This window comes from Rhizophagus irregularis, chromosome 22, assembly GCF_026210795.1.
Source record: "Rhizophagus irregularis chromosome 22, complete sequence".
NCBI lineage: Eukaryota > Fungi > Glomeromycota > Glomeromycetes > Glomerales > Glomeraceae > Rhizophagus > Rhizophagus irregularis.
The window spans coordinates 546,984-565,002 of NC_089450.1; the positions used below are offsets into that span (position 1 = coordinate 546,984).

Below are 18,019 nucleotides of genomic sequence, written 5' to 3' on the forward strand. Positions count from 1 at the left end.
AATGTCTATGGAATATTATGAACTTGATCCCAGTCACTATGTTTCTGCCCCATCACTATCCTGGGATGGAATGCTTAAGATGACAGGAGTTAGGATAGAACTTTTCACAGATATGGCCATGCATGATTTTACCGAAAAAGCTAAACGTGGTGGTATATCTAAGGCTTGTAAGCGATATTTTAAGGCTAATAATCCCAAGATGGGAGAAGCCTATGACCCATCCAAACCCACATCCTGGATCTCATATGTAGACGCAACAAATCTTTATGGACATTCTATGAGCCAATATTTGCCTATCGGAAATTATCAATGGGAAGCTAGTCGGGAATATTTACTAAAAAATTCAGCTATGCAGAAGAAATATCTTGAAAAGATTCTCAATACACGATCTGATGCTAAACGAGGGTATTTCTTAAATATTAATGCTCATTTCCCTCTAAAGACTCATGATTATTTAAAAGACTTACCTCCAGCCGTGGAGAATGTCGCTGTAGAAAAGGATTGGTTATGTCCATATAATGCTAAACTTGTAGAACAATTAGATGGTGGACGCTTCTCTGCCACAGAAAAATTAGTTCCCCATCTTGGACCACGAAAGAACTATGTTATCCATTACCAAGAGCTCCAATATTATGTAAAATTAGGTATGGTTGTAGATGAAGTTTCAGAGATACTCTCCTTCGACCAGACTAACTGGCTTGAACCATATATATCTTTTAATACTGAGAAACGTAATGAGGCTAAAAAAGTTGGAAATACATTCCTGAGTGACTTTTTCAAACTTATGAATGTATCAGTATATGGCAATACTATGGAGAATGTTCGCAAGTACCAGGATGTCAAGATTATGAAGAATAATAACGAGCGAGATGAAAAAGCTTTCTTGAAAAAGATCCGCAAGCCCTTATTCAAATATGCTAGGCAACTTGGAAATACACTTATAGGAGCGCATATGGAAAAAGCCAGCGTGACTCTCAACAAGCCTATCATAGTTGAAGCATCTGTTTTGGGACTTAGCAAGCTTCACATGTACGAATTCTGGTATGGATATGTGAAGGAAAAATATGGGGATAAATCCCAGCTTGGCTATATGGATACAGACTCCTTTATATATCATGTTGAGACTGAAGATGTTTATAAAGATATGGATGAGTGACCAGATCTCTTTAATCTTAATGGAGATCAAACAGTTGGCAAATTTAAAGATGAAACCCCTGGTAATGTAATCACAGAATCTTATCATATTTGAGCCAAATCTTACCACTATGTATTGGCAGATAAGTCCACGAAGTCTAAGCACAAGGGATTAGCAAGAAGGGGATGAATGAGATGGCTACAGATACATACATGCCATCTTTAGAGGGATCTCTGCTTAATGATCCGATAGATAAGTCCTCATTAACGGAACAAGAAGCTATGCGAACTGAGGTAGACCCCATGACTCTAGTCTATCAAGACTGTCTCTTTGGTAAGGAAGTATTCTATGCAAAGAATGTAGATATCTGATCAAAGGACCACATATTATCTCTGGTCGAATCAGAGAAAAAAGCACTCTGCCCCATAGATACTAAGAACTGGTTCCTATCAGATGGAATTACCCCTTTACCATATAGTCATTGGCGCAATATGATTTATAAGAATATGGTTAAAGATGGTATCCTCTATGAAGAGGCTGAAAAAAGAGCTATGAGGGCCAAACTCCCAGAGAAATATCAAAATGAAAGTACGTCTCACATAGCCAACTCCCAGCAATAAGCTAGACTAGTGATGACTTCCGCATAGCACTTACATAATTATTATATTTTTTTCCTGATATGATAAATATTCAGTTTTTTTTCAGATATATAAAATGCCTTCTAAAAAATATTACACAGATTCGGAAAAAGAAAAGATATACACTATTGTGAATATCAAAGAGTCTATTATTGCGCTGGAACGTGATATAACTAAAATACATCAAAATCTTAAAACAATTGCCCGAGAAATCTACTATCTATTTAATGCTATGGCACCCAAAGATTTCGAAAAAATGTTAAGAAGTGATATAGATAAAATGTACAACTCTATTTCTCATATTCATTCGGGAAAAGAAATACAATCCAGTGATAATTAATCAGTTATTTTTTTCAGGCTGTAGATCGATAGTTCAAGGAAGTCTAATAGTCCGAAAAACTCTGGCTAGCCTACGAAATTCATCCGCAGTATTTGGTATATAGTCATAGGAACGGAAGACTCTGGCCAGTCTAAGAAATTCATTCCTTAGTTTGTAAAGCAAACAGATATCCTGGTAGTACCTGTTTAGTTTATGTCATGTTTTAAATGATATTGTATATCACGTCTTGTAAAATAGCTTATAAATCGATTTTTATTATGAAGAAATTGCCTTCTTCTACTATAGTGAAAAGCATTTAAGAAAGCTTTATGGTGATATAACATAGAAAGAGAAATAGTCCTTGCACTTAACTGATAAAGAATATTACTCCATATATCACTAACCTTGCAATAGTTAACAAAGTTAGCTAGGCTAACGTGATTATCATATAGGTGAAAAAGAATATTATCACGAATGCTGGGAATACTAATAAACTCGGCTTTTCTTTTTTTCCGAATAACATGCTTAGATACAACATTCCATTGATGATTTACTCTGGCACAACTTCTATAAAGATCTTTCCGACTGAGAAAGCCAAAGATAGCTTCAAGTAGTTCAGGTATTTCTAGGATATAATACATATTTTTTTTTTCTGGTACAATAATATCCAGTTATAAAAATATTACTAAAATGAGATCACTCGAAAGTGTAGTAGTTATTGAAAAAATCAAAGCGCTAGAGGAAAGGTTGGATGATATAGATAATCGTTTAGATACATTATTTTCCTCCTTCTATTGTTCATCCGAGTCCAGTTCATCTGAGTCAGATTATGAGCCATGGAAAGCTACCAGCTTTAAAAAACCTGGGAATAAGAAGGTAAAATCTAACAATAAGAAGGCGAAACCTAGAAGGAACCCAACCCGAGCTTGTAGAAAAAATTAAATCCATCGGTCTATCTAGTAATGGGTAGAAAATCGAGGAATAATCGTCGTAAGATAATAGAAAAGTTCACTACTAGCCCTACACAGTATTTACCATTATGTAATCTGGCCAAATATGAACACACATATGATAGGGCAACTGGCTTTATTACTGTTAAAAATATAAGGCAAGATAGGGTGGTAGGCGTGTTTGATTATCCCGAACTGTGTAATTATTTAGGAGTCTGATCCAGTGATAATTAATAGTTATATTTTTTTTCTTCATACATAATTAGACTAATTTCCGCAGATAAGGAATGGAAAACGATAAAAAAGAGGAGCCAGAGACGAGCCAGCTTAGCTATGTTTCCTCATCCAATAATTTACCTAGCGATCTGGAGGAGCTAACCAAAGTAATTGAGAAAAATTTGGAGGGGCTAGAAAACCTTGTAAAATTGTTTAAAAGCGATGTTAGTAAAATGTTTGATTTTTCTGATCCTAATTTCCCAGGCAGTTCTATTAATGCTACAGTGCATACAACTTAGTCCCAGCAATTAAATTTGATGAAATTTAAATCACTACTATTTATTCAAAAAAAAAGATAAACATAAAGTATAAACGTACAATGATAAATCAGATTAAGCTTAATTAAACTATGTTTTTAAATTTTCTATAAAGTATTTTTTAATAAAGTAGTAGCAATTCAAAGTTGAAATATTTTACTATTAAATTAAATATTTGGCCATTTTATTCTGACCAGAATTACATATAATTCTGGCCAAAATTACTTTCGTTTAATTATTAACTATGTAAATTTGGCTAAAATTATGTATAATTCTGGCTAAAATTAAGAATTATAACTTAAATTAAATAAATCTGACCAATAAAATTACAGGATTAAGTATTACATAATATAAAAAATTTGGCCGCTTAAAAATTTTTTTGTTGGGACTAGGTTGTATGCACTGTAGTCCGGAGAAATGATCATCAGCTCGGAAGAATTGCTGAGCCACCTTTGGCCAATTGGTACGACGAAAATATGTGGATCACCAGACAGGTCTGTGCGACATAATAATCTTCATATATTCTAAAAAGAAAAACATATTAACCTTTGTTCTTTATTTTTTCCCAAACCAACATGAGAAAAATGGCCTGCTTCACAGGCGCTTCGCTTGAAAGGAGGTTTAGTTGCAACTAAAGTTGCTTGCCGAAACTTTTTTAATAACTGCCGAAATCTATACGAAAAATGCTGAAACTATATTAAATCATATTAAAAATCCTGCCGAAACTTTGCCGAAATGCCAAAACCCCCATTTGCCGAAACTGCCGAAACCCTGCCGAAACTATAGTAAACATATAGTAAAATCTTGCCGAAATTTATCGCAGGATTTTGGAGAGGTTTTGGCAAGCAACCTTAGTTGCAACACAGGACCTTCCTTATAAGTAAATAGTGACGACAAAAGCATATGTTATGAAAGGCTGAGGACTTCGCAATTTTCGAGATCGCCAGGCGTAAGACCAACTATGTCTCTCTGGTAGATCTACATGTGAAAAGGTAAGAGAATTCCGTTTACATGTGCTTTCATAGAGCTCTTGGCATCATACACTGGTAAAAAAATGGTCTATCCTACACATATCCTACACATATCTTACATATATCGGGTACTCAAAATGTAAAAAATCATACACAAATAATACACATATCATACACATATCGGGTACTTATATATATAGTATACCTATCAGGTACCTGATATATGTATAAGGTTGCTTGCCGAAACCTAGAAGTTTAGGCAAGATGGCGTTTCGCCGAAAAGCGAAATTCTGCCGAAACTATATTAAAGTTATATTAAAAAACTGGCGAAACTTTGGAGAAAGGCGAAACTGCTGAAACTTATTATAAATGCCGAAACTGCTGAAACTCTGCCGAAACTATAATAAATCTATAGTAAAATTTTGACGAAACTAATCGTAAAATTTTAAAGAGGTTTAGATAAGCAACCTTATATATGTATGATATATATATTAATACCCGATATGTGTATGATATGTGTATTATTTGTGTATTATTTTCTACATTTTAAGTACCCAATATGTGTAAGATATGTGTAGGATAAATCATTTTTTTACCAGTGCATACGACAATGCTAATCACTATTCTTATCTCCTTAACATTTCCCAGCAAGATATAAAGCATGTAGGAGTATGTGGAAGTTCAGCCAACATTTATCAAAAAAAACTTTCCCAGAGAAAATAACGCAAAATAAGGTATGTATATGCCCTAAATTATGTATGTATGGGAGCGAGTTTTTTCTCACTATGGGTCTTTATTTAGGAAAACAAGATGTCTACCAGCGCAGATAATGATATTATTAGTCTTAACTTCCACTACCATAATGCAGGAAATAAGAACGTAATTTTTGTGATTGAGATTTCCAAGGATAAAACAGTTTCTGATCTTGAAGAAGAAGTAAGAAAGAAGCTGGGATCAATCAACCGTAACGACTTCCTCCGCCAAATTTATCCTGAGGAGAAGCCTATGCGAACAGAAGATAGGATTTTTTCCTATTTTAACGAGACTCCTGATGAAGACCGTATTCATATCCGAATTCTTCCCTAGCGACTAGTTAGAATTTTTTTATCTATATTCATTATCATGCTATGTAATAGTTTTTATGTATTGTAGAGTTGCCTCTGGCAACTAATATCTTTTATTTCATAAATAAAGTATTATTATTTTATCGGTACATGAGAAATGGGTCACGTGAAATGATGTAATCCCTGTACTATATAAAAACCTATATTAATGGCCAGTATTCTCTTTCCCGAACAGAAATATTTTTTTATCTTACTCCAGAAAGTAACACTATTTTTGTCCGAGCCCAATATCCCTATATAACGCTATGTCTTCTGAAACTAGTACACCTTATACTCCAGCTTCCACCTCCACTACTGTTGCTGGAAATGAGATTGTCTCGTTGGCGGAAGAAATTAAAAAATATAAAACAGAGGCACTTATCGAATACTTACAGAAGGAAGAGGACTTGGGTCTTGACGACGATGACTTTGAGATAATTCGCAAGCAAAAGGTTAATGGCCGTACCTTCTTCAAGATAACCAAAGAAGAGCTTCGCAGTGCTGGCTTAGGTTTGGGACCTGCAACAGCTCTCGTGGACTTCGCTAAAGAGTGTAAGGATAAAAAATTACGCTCGTTTTCCTCTTACCTTAGCTTGAGTGAGGTGTTGGTGGAATATGGTTACGACTCCGATGGTATAGATTCCATTCCGCTCTTCTCCCTTCCCACATACGAAATTAAGGAAGATAATGAGATCCTCAAGCGTTGTATGGAAGAAATTTTGGGTAGGTTGCGCTCCTACAGAACTTTACAGCCGGATAGCTTGGAGGCCATGCGTAATGAGTATGTCGTAGCACTTCTTCACGCTTCCATCCATATCGTCATGGATTTAACAGACAAGGAGCTTAGCATGCGTCCTCAATATGGAATAGTTAGTGAAGAAAGCTGAGGCCGGGTCGATTATGCAATAAATGTAATTTTTTTGTTATTCCTACTATACACATGTTAACTTACCACTAACATGAACTATGAAAATATATGGATAGGAGGCTGAAGACCTTATCTGTATCACGGAAGATAAACAACATAAGGTTCCTATAGGTATCGCTCAGAATATCAAACAACTTAAGAGTGCATGCAAGACGAACAAGAGGAAGAGAAAGCGGGGCGCTGATGATTTTGATTATCTCTATGGTATCGTCACAACAGGTTGGGACTGACATTTCCTTTTATATAGCCCCAGAAAAATATCTAAGGCAAGTGATACCGCGTATTCGATCGAATTTACAAAGAAGGCTTTAGATCCAAACTCAGAAGAATACCAGTCATTGTGTAAGAGTGTGAGAAAGATTTTGGGCATTATTGTAGGGCATGTGCGGAAGAAAAGCCAGAAAGGAAGAGAGTTAGAATAGAGGGTTATTGATCGAAAAAATAATTGGCCGTAGTCGCTTCACATGTATAGTAGCATAGAAACTTCGGTATGTAGCTCGGGCTACGTCCTGAACATTTGTATTTATTTATAATAATAAAAGAATTGAATTTTGCAGGTATATATGATAAGCGAAAAAAATATAGTCATGGAACTGCCATTCCAGGGCTATAAACAATTTATTATATCATAATCACGCCTTAAATTCGTGATAGAGCCAATATATGTTCTGGCCCTAAAACACTCGTCTTGGTAAATGCATCATATAATGCATCCGGTCTATGCTTCGAAGGAGTTAAGTTTGAATGATGGAGGAATTTCATAAGCACGTTGTTCCTCCAAGTTTTCATCTCTTCTTGCTTCCAAGTTATTCCTATTAACGTAGTCAAGTTATCAATGGAATAGTTCATTTGGATTAGATTCTGGAGCGAAGATCGTTTATTTTTTTCCAGAGTAAATAGACTCATTCCTCCCATAACAGCAGACTTTACACTAATAATAAATTTTTCACGAATATCTGCTCTAATTGCTAAGACAGATAGAGGCGGAATTAGAGCTGGGTAGTAGAAGTCGGCTAAGGGATCCAGCTCAAATTCACCGACATATATAGTCCCAATATCTTCTAAATAATCCGAAAGTCTATTAGCATATCTGTAACCTTCACGAATCAACTTCTGGAATAGCTTTCTGTTTGGATTGATCCATCGGCCGGTTAGAATGTTGAGTACTGTTTTTTCCGCGTCCATAGATGTTGATTTATGCTGTGGTATATGATTAATCGTTTATAATATACTTTTTCCACCACAGTTCAATTAGGATTTTCTTATTTTGAAATTCGAATTCTATAATGTGAAAGGTGCAAGAATATAATAAATGGATCGTCTTACCTGTCCCCACATTAAAAAAGATGGAAGTGTTTGTGGCCGTGTTTGCATCCGCTTGGCAGGATGTTCGCTCCACTAGAAATCGGGTGCAAATAATATGCTAAAATCTCCATGTAGAATATGCTTTAAACCTACATTATCTTATACGGGCTATTGCTCCAAGCATGCCAAAAAAATTTATCATCGCCTCGAAAGAGAGAGAGAACGAATAAGTTTGATATAATGACGATGCCTACTTGTATGATGGTCGTAAACCCTTATTAATAAAAATTTTTCTTGGCAATTTTCCGTGACAGCCTGTCACTCAAATTTTTTAGCAGAATTAAATATATACTAACAGACTTTTGAATATTACATATCTTCTATAAAAGTATTATCAATCATGTCGTCAAACCTTGAATTATTGGAACAACGCATTGCCAACCTTGAAGCTGAAAAAGATGAGCTTAAGAGCGAGAATGCTGAACTTAAGAATGAGAATGCGAAATTGAAATGGATTATTGAGGAGAATGCCAGGCGTGATGCTGAGAATGCCGAACACAAGGTCAGAATCGAGGAATTGGAGAAAAATAGTGCAGATATTTCAGCCAAAAATGCTGAGCTTAAAGCCGAATTAGCCAAATTAAAACATGATTTCGATTCCTCCAACCTCACGAGGCCTCAGCAACCCCAGCATGTTACTAATGTGCAGAACTCATGCTCTGTTGAAGAAGATATATCTTCAGCTAAGCCCGAGAGACGCTTCGCTTCGAATGATATACCTGATTTTGTAATAGACTAACGTGTAGCTACTACCCAGGACTTATCTGGTGTTTCAAATGAGACCACCTCTTCTGTAATAAAGGACGAAAAATCTCAATCACATAAGAAGAGGGAAGCGGAGAATATTGTACAGGATGTGTTTGATTTCACAGCCACTTCGGCACCTGAGAAAAATCATATGACTGAAATTTCCATGATGGCCTGTCACGAAAAATCTGATATGGATAATCCCCAAATATATTACAAAATCTAGCCTGCTTAATCCAAGAAGCATGGGATGCGAAAGATGAAGCAATTTTAGCTAACCAAAAAGAATTATTGTGTTGGTGTTCCTATATTGTAGAATTCAATAAAAAGATCACAGAGTTTATGACCGAGTATAAAATTGGCGAGAAAAAAGTGAAAGGTATGATTTATGACAATCTTATTAAACTCCTTCGTCTTGGTACTAAACATAACACATTACTAAAACAAACTCAGAGAGCAAGAGACATATACAAATTATTTGAGAAAATAGGAATTGATAAAATTAAGTATATCACAACATATAGTGCGAATTCTATATCAGAATTATCTGATAGTCAAATTCAAACTATTGTTGATTATTTCTCCAAAAATCCAAACACTGAATTACCAGATGATCGGGATGGCACTATTATCGATTTCGAAGAGGATATTTCGAATGATCAGGATAATGTATTGGAGGAGCAAGCAAAACCCTTGGTTTTAGCAACGCAGGCTGAGGTAAGCATCCCAACTGCACCTATTCCATTAACTCATGTCTCCAATTCTTCAGGTGATTCCTTCAGCTCGAAAAAATTGGATGCCAAGGTAAAGGTGGTGCCACCTATTCCTCAACCCAAGACTCTAGTCCATGACCACTCCTATTTTCGCAACAAGACATTGGATCAATATCCTAATTTATATAGAGAATTTAGTAGTGAAGATTTTGATTATTATGGAATTAATGACGAGACATTATGCCCATTATGCAAGTTAGATCATGATGATGAGAAAGGTATAGATGGTATGTATAAATCCGGATCTTACTTTATTAAATGTGAACAGCGTGAAATTGAGATAACTGCATAGTCTCATTACCCTTTCTTATATCATAGATACTTCGAAAGATGATCCCACCCTCTGGGCCTCTAATTATTTTTTTTGGAAATATGATAAGAAATATTAGACAGCTTTCTATCCGGGGATTTAAATTGATCTGTGATCATAGAAAAAAGGAAACATGAGCAAATCCAATAAAATATTAACTCCCGAATACCTGGATTGGCATGCCAAATTAACTGGGTTACCAAGTGTTTTGACAGATAGGATTCGGTCCAGCTTATACAAAAAATATAAAAAAGAAACTGGGTATGAGCCATGGCAATTATCAGAAGATCGCCTCATAAATTCAAAGCCAGAAAACAAAGTATCCAATTTATCTTTTCCCTCCTCTGGTGAGCAATGTGAAGAAAAAGGGTCTATCACTGTTGAAGCCAAACCTGACCCAGAATTAATTATCAAGTCCGTCTTAGAGCATTTCGCATACTTGAAATTCTGAAATAGTTTCAGAGGGATTGATAATTATGATTTTGCATCACCTCAGCCGTGGAGCTCACCATGTCCTATTTGCGATGGAAAACATGACTATTGACACATGGTTCATGGTACCGCAAAAACGGGAATCAACTCCCTTATGATCCTGAATTAGTGAAGTTGTATTCCCAAGATAAGTTGGAATATTGTCTTACCTGCAACACTTTAAACAATAAACTCAAGTTCGCGATCGTAGCATAGAAATTTCGTGGCTTAGTTACATTTATCACCTGATATTAGACGGTCACGACCTCAAAGTATGACACTTTTTTTATATGTACCGTAGAGCACTGACTAAACTACCCCGGGTTTTTTACAAATTCACCCCCGTATTTGCAAAATACCCAGGTAGTTTAATCAGGGGGGTATTTTGTATAGAGGGGGGTATCTGCACTATGTTGATCAAATATGTTCACACGGTATAAAAAGTATTTTGTAGCGCATTTTGGAGGATGGTAAAGATGATTACAATAACTGGGATGAATTTTAATAGTTGTAAAGATAAATCAAATTAATAAAAAATTCGTTTATATATAAATAAATAAAAGTTTAATAAATACAAATAAATCGGCTATTAAAAAAAATTAACTATGTAAAATACCCGGGTTTCTTACAAAATTTTGACCCAAAACCATAGGGGGGTGGTTTACACAGGGGGGGGTAGTTTAGTCAGTAGTATTGTAAAGCATGACTTGTACATCATTTTCATTTGTTGTACGATCAGCATGTACAACTATAAATGATGACCCACTCCTGTTTTTTTAAAAAAAAATCTCTTTCTTGAACCGTATTTTTGCATCACCATGCCACCTAAAAAGGCACCAATTTACTGTCTAGTCAACGGGGATCCAGAAAATTCAGTATTTGGGATTAAATATGATAAGAATACGACCGTTGACGAACTCAAAGAAATTATATATACTAAGAAGAAGAATGCCTTCGCCGATATTGATTATCCTGACCTCACTTTATATAAAGTAAATATCAATCTTAATACGGATAACCCCAACGAACCGCTCTCACCACTCCAAATTCCACCATTGTGGGTGATTTTGGTGGTCAGGTGTTGAGACCTATGGATAATATTGAAGAGAAATTCCCTACACCCGCTAATGGACATATTCACATTATCGTCGATGTACCTGCTGTTCCTGCTACTATTGGTAAATAGAAGAAATAATCTTATGGACAATTATCTTTTTGAGCGCCAAGTTGAAGAATAAATCGAATAGTAATCATAATTAACATTCTTTTGTCTTTTTAACCATTTACTTTTCAGCTAGGAGAAACGATGATGTAATTATTGCTAGACTTGATAAGCTTGATAAGAATATTGAAGATATAAAGAGAGAAAAATCTTCAGTACACATATCAGGCGTAACCGAAAGATATTAGACGAAAATTCTAGAATTTACTGGTCTTGATTACCAATCGACAACACGTGAAATAGAGTTTCCAACCCTCGATTTAAATTTGGAATATGAGAGGATTGCTGCTTTCGGATGGACGGATGCCATAGAAAGATCACAAAATGATAGGTACACACCTCATCTCAAGAATATACTCAAACTTGACACATTTCGAACACTCGGGCTCTATGATCCAACCGGTGATGATAGTTTTCTTAGTACAAATACTGATATCTTACCAATAAGACTTACCGGAACAACAGACTTGGTTATAGTGGACAGGCATTCTATTGCTTCTCAAGCCCAAGAGAAACATATCCGATTCCTCTTTGAGTTAAAGAAGGTTGTCAAGAGGATACATACATTTCAAGCCATGGCAGAACTAATTTCCACCGATTTAAAATCAAAGTATCCAGTCTTGGCTGTATTAACAGATCTGATGGACGATTGGCGTTTTTTTTGGATTCAAGGAAAAATTATCATGAGGCTTACTCTTTCTAGAGAAGAATCTGTGGCGTTGATACGACGCAATCTTGTATTGGCGAACAACGAAATGAGAGAATTAGCGAATCAAGGAAGCTCTGAAATGGATATGGAGTCTAGCTTTTTTGAAGAAGAACCATTACCGAGAAGACAGAAACTCAGACATGTTGTTGCAACTTCTAACGTAAGTTCTGATATAGCTCCGATGGAAGATTTTTTTGATACTATGAGTGAAGAAGAAATATTCAGATATAAAGCAAAACAAATTTTAACTCAATTTTTTAGCCAGCCGATCTTTAATGAATTGAAACGATCAAAAAAAAATACCTCTGCAATCTGACGATGAAAAGAATATATTAGATTAGTTATAATGATTACAATTATTATGTGCTGGTTATAAAACAAGAAAAACATAAGAAATTGATACGGGTATTAATGTCGTTAGGATCGGAGATTAGGATACAAATATTTCGTATTTTGTTTCGTCAAAAATGTACAATATAATCACTGTTAATAAAGCATTTATTGTTTGCTCGTACCGGTGTTGTATTATGATCATATTATTTTATAAACATCCATATCATATGAGACTGATCACCTGAAATGCGCCGGTAAAATTCTTGCCGAAGAATAGGGGCTGTGCGACATGTAAGGTGCATATGTATATCTCGCATTATTTTTTTCTCGTGTTATTGAAAATGGAATCCGAGTTTGACTTACTTTTTTCTCCTGCGAAATTTACAAAACAAGCAAGAAATTACATAGTTATTTTTTTCGGAAAACATCATCATGGAAAACCAAGAGAGCTCAGCTAACGTGGAAGTTCCATTTGATGTGGAAAAGATCACTGCTGACGATATCAATATGGGGGATATCATAATCACCTCTACCTAAAGCAGAGATATTTACGAAGTACAACCAGGACGCAATAGAGCCCTAAAAACACTTGCATTACATATATTGAAACACCTCCCAGAGGATATTCTTCGTGAAGAGCCAGACTTTTCGTCGATTAAATCTAATGAAGCTATCCCAGATTGACGTTTTTTAAATCCAACCATTAGAAGCTTTAAAATTATTAACTTCAAAACTCCTAGCAAAAAATTCTGCTTTTTCACGTAAAATATTAGTATTAATAACAAGATCTGCTTCAAGCGTGTTGAATGTGATAAGCCTATTTTAACAGAAGATCCGCCTAGATCCCTCATTTTAAATGTTTGTGGTGATATGATCCATCGGACTTGTGCGGAAAAGCCTGATAAGAGGGGAGTATTATTGTGCCCATGTGGCGTGAGTGATGATAGAGATCCGTCATTGCTTTCAGAAGAAGAAATGAACGTGGACGGGGAAGAAGAATCAGCTCGGCCAGAGGAAACCAACTCAGCTTCTAACAGTGGAGGGAAGAAACGGGCTAATGAAGATACGGATTCTTCAGCTAGCAAGAAATCTAAGAAACATGTTCAACCGGAAGACTCTAACATTTTAAAAAAGCTTATCCGGGAGTTATCTTCCGACACTACTCGCCTTTCAGAAATCAAAGAAAAGAGAGCACTCTATAGAGAGGCTGTACGTGAAGTTGAGAGTGATCGAACTTTTTTTGACCTATATTTAAAAATAACCAATACTGAGGAGAGGAGTGAAAAGGCGCGTAATGAAGTGATCTTTGCATACTACTACTTTGGGGAGGAGTTAGAGAAACGTCTCGCTCACTATAGGAAAACTAACGAGGAACATGAAGCAAAAAAGAAGCTCTATGATGCGGTTAAAGATCAGCTTCCTAAAGAGGTTACAAAAAGTGCTGTCCGAAAGAAAGCAGACAGGGCCGGGAAGGTTTATGATCTTTTTTTTCGTATTAGCGATGATAAGACTCAACGATTGCTGTTCATCCAACGAATAAAGTCAATTTCAGCTACATCTATTTCAAAATTAAGTGATGATGATATCAAATACGTTGCATCTCAAGTTAGGAAGAATACTAGACAAAATTAGCCGGAATGCGCGGGTTCAGTGCAGTGGTCACGGATATATAAATTCTGAGATGAGGACACGATGTCCGCTTCTCAAAGTTTAGCACTTTTTTTATATATTATATTGTAAAGCATGATTATCATAAATTATCTAATAAAGTTTTGCGGTCCCCGGAACCTGACCATATCAGACCTAGTGTTTTTTATCATGTGATATTATATATGCTATAACCCTGTTTTAACCAGAATGAGCTGGTTCAGTGTAGTAGTAGTCACGGGATATATAAATTCTGAGATGAGGACACGATGTCCGCTTCTCAAAGTTTGGCTCTTTTTTTATATGTAGTATTGTAAAGCATGGCGCGGATGAAACAATAAAATAACCCCATATCGGGCCTTTCTCCTTTTTAATTCATGTGTATCAGCCCGTGTATCGCTGTGTATCTGCAAATGCTGTATGACTGCTTATCGAATAAATAAAATCATGAGGGATCCGCAAACTAATCCTTTTTTCTCACTATAGTTCGAAAAACAGCTAACCCTATAATAAATTTTTGCATGCAAGATCTTTTGCGCGCAAAATAACTGAGTATAATGTTCCATCCAGATTTTAATTACATTACAGATAAACTTCCAGTAAGTATAAAAGATAGGGCATACCAAAGACTCCTAAATCATTCGCACAAACCTATTCCCCTAAACCAGATTTCAGAGAAAAATAAGCGTATAGAGGATTATTTGCTCCATACATTAGAGATTTACCAGAAATCATTAGACCGGAATCGTAAAACTATGGATCGGAAAAAATTACGCCCCCAAAGTTGGCCTGAATGCCCGGCACCCTTAACATTGCCTATTTCTTACGTCACAGACAATGGAACACAAACAGGTAATATTGTATGTGATCATGAGGCGGAAATTAATAGCCGGGTTAATGTCCTGCAAAAGCAAATGCTTAAATATAATAAAGAAACCTTTGGCCGATTTATGCAAAATCTGTCTAGGGAATATGAGGAACGAATTAAGGCTAATAGTCAACTGCGCTATGAAATTATTGAAATAAAGGCGCAGGTGCAGGGGATAGAAAAAGCCCTTGCTTTTATGAAATCATCGGAAAATAATTAGCCGATCATCCCATGATTCTTGGTTCCATGTTAGCGCTATGATGGTGTTATGGAGCTAAAACTGATCTCATGTAGTACAAAAATGAATGACGATATTCTAAAGAATAAGTTGCTAAAGAATCGTCAGAATTCATTAAAAATACCATAAAACTCTGAAATTGCTATAAATCACTAATTTACTAATAAATATGCCCGGTGCTATGGTTAAGATCATATTAGATAAGATTTATAATAAAACTGTGCCTAAACCTATCAATCTCCGCCCCGGATATGATATGGAACATGTTTTTAATGGTCCTCAAACTGATGAATATCGGTATGAAAAAGTGGTTGAAATAGAAAAACAATATGATTATTTATCTATTATTAGACCTCATGAAACACCCCAGCAATGGGCTGATCGTATAAGAGGTTCTCTGCAAGAACTACTTTCTAAGCGAGAATATAGTGTATACCATGTGTACTGCCTTTTCGCTTCATTTGGTCAATTAAAATCCAAAACATTCAATGTTAATGGTGAGTTATTTGAAGATCATTTCAGATATCGTAAACCTAGTGTCCATAAAAGTCAGATGGCTATTTGTTTCAAATGCTGGAAATTGGTGAAGATTACCGAAGTAGAGCCTAGAAAAGTATATTATAGTGGTTGGGGCAGATGGGCCTATGAAGTTGAGTCTGAAGATTTGATGAAGAATCATTGGAATTACTCTTGTTTTAAGGCCAAGACCGCAACCATAGCAAAAAATACTATGTCAAGTGCTCCAAATTTCGAGCCAACTTGTATTTCACCAACTTCTTATCATTCATCGGGTCCCAGCCAAAGGTGTTCAGAGCCAGGGGTCACAAGTAAAGTATTTATGTCGTCTCTGTATGCTAAACAAAATAATTTTCTACCAACCATAAACCATCTTAATCAGCCAGTATTAAAATTAGATGATAGAACGGAAATTACAATTGTTTAGGAGGAATTTTCTGAGAATATTTTTAGTATTTTTCCTAGAATCTAGGCTTCGGCAAATTTTTAGCCAATTTCTAGGCGGAAAGTTTTTCCGGAAATATATGGAATACACAAACTTCTAGGAAAATATGGAATTTCCGAACTTTCAGGAATATTTTTTTCCAGGAATTTTCCAAGACTATATCACTTACCTATAATCGAATATATGTCCAGCCAACCAAATTTCAACGAACACTATAAGAATTTGCTTGACCAGTTACCCCCATCCATGAAAAAGGATGTATGGTTACGCCTTACAAACTGCAAAAATAAACCATTATCTGAGGAGCAGGTTAGGGGTATCCATCCGGACATTGAGGAGTTGCTTACTAGGGAGGTTAATAGATACTTTAATAAAAAAAATCGCCAGAAAATTAAGATTGAAGCAAATACCTCTTCCGATGGTTCTAGTACATTATCCCGGCTGGATGGATTTGAGAAACAGTTAGAGGAACATGAGCTTTGTGTACAGCAACGGGAAAATAATATTAAGAAAACTATTGATGCTCAGGTTGCTGAGGAACGCAAACGTCTAAAAGATGAATATGATGCTCTTAAGTATCGTCTAGAGAGTGAATATAATAATTGCATGGTAGATATGAAACAAAAGACATATTCATTTAAACATCAATTGGAATCCCAGCATAATTCACGCTCAGCTGAGCTAGAGAAGCAATATAAATCTCATATCTCTGCTTTGGATAAAGCTAATGCTGTAAAAGATAAGGAGATTGGCAAGTTATCCTCTACTATTTCCCAGCTTAAGAATGAAAAATGGGATATAAAGAAGACTGCCGATTCTGTATGTAAAGATTTGGAGGATATTATCTTTACTAAAGACCTAAAAATCATAGCTCTCAATGATCGAGTAATATTTTCCAATCCTAGTGCTGGAAGGGATGGGACAATTGAGCCAAATACTTTTATTTCTTTTCATGATGCTGAATATTGGACTAGAAAATGGGAAGATGCAAAGAGTAATCTAAATATCCGAAAAAAATATACTTTCTGAAAACCCGTCTAAGATGATTAGTCTAGTTTAATCTTAGACCCAACATTGACTGGTTGTGGACTTATTCTAGACTCGACATTATCTGGTTGTAGACTCATTGTAGACTTGACATTGACCCGCTGTAGGCTCATTGTAGACTCAACATTACCCAACGTAGACTTGACTTTGTTTTGTAGACTTATTGTAGACTCGCCATTAATCCAGCATTTAGTTTTTTTATGACGTAAAAATAAATAAGGATATCTGAATTCCTTTCCACAATACATACATGCCCAATCATCTAGTTTTTTTTTGGCTCTACAGGAAACCATTCTTCTGGCTTCTTCCCTACAGTGAAGACATTACGCTGGGATTTGTGAACTGATAAGGGGATGGTAATCGTTTTTCCGTTACATGTGGCCTTAAATTCTCCTTTTATTAAAGGCTCTCATCCAGCACGATATTGCCACTGTGTCCCAAGAATAAATAGGGATAATTCTTTTCCATTATCATCATATTCTGTAGGGACAACAGAAAATTCATCCAGAATGGTGTCTCTATTTTCTCCATCCTCAATAGTTACAGGAACACTATCAACTGTACCAAGGGAATGGGACTTACTCGCGACCCCATTAAGTCTGTGAATCTTTTTCTTATCTATTTTTAGACCCAAATGTTTTGCAACATTTTCTGAGACTATTGATGAGTCTGATTCACTATCAATTATTGCATAGGGTATAGTCACGCTCCCCACCTTACAGGAGATGGTCGTAACATCGTCAGCATCCTT

At 35.7% G+C, this 18,019-nt stretch overlaps 10 protein-coding genes across 10 annotated transcripts; 9 read left to right on the top strand and 1 right to left on the bottom strand.

Moving 5' to 3' along the window:
- Nucleotides 1-349: 349 nt before the first annotated feature.
- Nucleotides 350-2,113, top strand: OCT59_014363 (uncharacterized protein; the record flags this gene model as incomplete). The annotated part of the gene is made up of 5 exons (XM_066149966.1): nucleotides 350-545; nucleotides 798-1,041; nucleotides 1,311-1,468; nucleotides 1,541-1,723; nucleotides 1,875-2,113. The coding sequence occupies 5 exons, from the start codon at nucleotides 350-352 to the stop codon at nucleotides 2,111-2,113; spliced, it is 1,020 nt and encodes a 339-aa protein (XP_066002186.1).
- A 669-nt stretch (nucleotides 2,114-2,782) lies between these two features.
- Nucleotides 2,783-3,034, top strand: OCT59_014364 (uncharacterized protein; the record flags this gene model as incomplete). The annotated part of the gene is made up of 1 exon (XM_066149967.1): nucleotides 2,783-3,034. The coding sequence occupies one exon, from the start codon at nucleotides 2,783-2,785 to the stop codon at nucleotides 3,032-3,034; it is 252 nt and encodes an 83-aa protein (XP_066002187.1).
- A 295-nt stretch (nucleotides 3,035-3,329) lies between these two features.
- OCT59_014365 (uncharacterized protein) lies at nucleotides 3,330-3,557 on the top strand (the record flags this gene model as incomplete). The annotated part of the gene is made up of 1 exon (XM_066149968.1): nucleotides 3,330-3,557. One exon carries the CDS (start codon nucleotides 3,330-3,332, stop codon nucleotides 3,555-3,557), a length of 228 nt encoding a protein of 75 aa, XP_066002188.1.
- A 1,799-nt stretch (nucleotides 3,558-5,356) lies between these two features.
- Nucleotides 5,357-5,632, top strand: OCT59_014366 (uncharacterized protein; the record flags this gene model as incomplete). Its single annotated transcript, XM_025318899.2, has 1 exon — nucleotides 5,357-5,632. The coding sequence occupies one exon, from the start codon at nucleotides 5,357-5,359 to the stop codon at nucleotides 5,630-5,632; it is 276 nt and encodes a 91-aa protein (XP_025175015.2).
- Nucleotides 5,633-7,216: 1,584 nt separating this feature from the next.
- OCT59_014367 (uncharacterized protein) lies at nucleotides 7,217-7,762 on the bottom strand (the record flags this gene model as incomplete). The annotated part of the gene is made up of 1 exon (XM_025318898.2): nucleotides 7,217-7,762. One exon carries the CDS (start codon nucleotides 7,760-7,762, stop codon nucleotides 7,217-7,219), a length of 546 nt encoding a protein of 181 aa, XP_025175014.2.
- Nucleotides 7,763-8,282: 520 nt separating this feature from the next.
- OCT59_014368 (uncharacterized protein) lies at nucleotides 8,283-9,754 on the top strand (the record flags this gene model as incomplete). Its single annotated transcript, XM_066149969.1, has 3 exons — nucleotides 8,283-8,669; nucleotides 8,745-8,865; nucleotides 8,916-9,754. 3 exons carry the CDS (start codon nucleotides 8,283-8,285, stop codon nucleotides 9,752-9,754), a joined length of 1,347 nt encoding a protein of 448 aa, XP_066002189.1.
- Nucleotides 9,755-9,905: 151 nt separating this feature from the next.
- OCT59_014369 (uncharacterized protein) lies at nucleotides 9,906-10,223 on the top strand (the record flags this gene model as incomplete). Its single annotated transcript, XM_066149970.1, has 1 exon — nucleotides 9,906-10,223. The coding sequence occupies one exon, from the start codon at nucleotides 9,906-9,908 to the stop codon at nucleotides 10,221-10,223; it is 318 nt and encodes a 105-aa protein (XP_066002190.1).
- An 838-nt stretch (nucleotides 10,224-11,061) lies between these two features.
- Nucleotides 11,062-12,490, top strand: OCT59_014370 (uncharacterized protein; the record flags this gene model as incomplete). Its single annotated transcript, XM_066149971.1, has 3 exons — nucleotides 11,062-11,235; nucleotides 11,322-11,421; nucleotides 11,667-12,490. 3 exons carry the CDS (start codon nucleotides 11,062-11,064, stop codon nucleotides 12,488-12,490), a joined length of 1,098 nt encoding a protein of 365 aa, XP_066002191.1.
- Nucleotides 12,491-13,377: 887 nt separating this feature from the next.
- OCT59_014371 (uncharacterized protein) lies at nucleotides 13,378-14,284 on the top strand (the record flags this gene model as incomplete). Its single annotated transcript, XM_025333137.2, has 1 exon — nucleotides 13,378-14,284. One exon carries the CDS (start codon nucleotides 13,378-13,380, stop codon nucleotides 14,137-14,139), a length of 762 nt encoding a protein of 253 aa, XP_025175009.1. The 3' UTR covers nucleotides 14,140-14,284.
- Nucleotides 14,285-15,429: 1,145 nt separating this feature from the next.
- Nucleotides 15,430-17,472, top strand: OCT59_014372 (uncharacterized protein; the record flags this gene model as incomplete). The annotated part of the gene is made up of 3 exons (XM_025332233.2): nucleotides 15,430-16,092; nucleotides 16,618-17,215; nucleotides 17,288-17,472. 3 exons carry the CDS (start codon nucleotides 15,430-15,432, stop codon nucleotides 17,470-17,472), a joined length of 1,446 nt encoding a protein of 481 aa, XP_025175008.2.
- Between the last annotated feature and the right edge of the window lie 547 nt (nucleotides 17,473-18,019).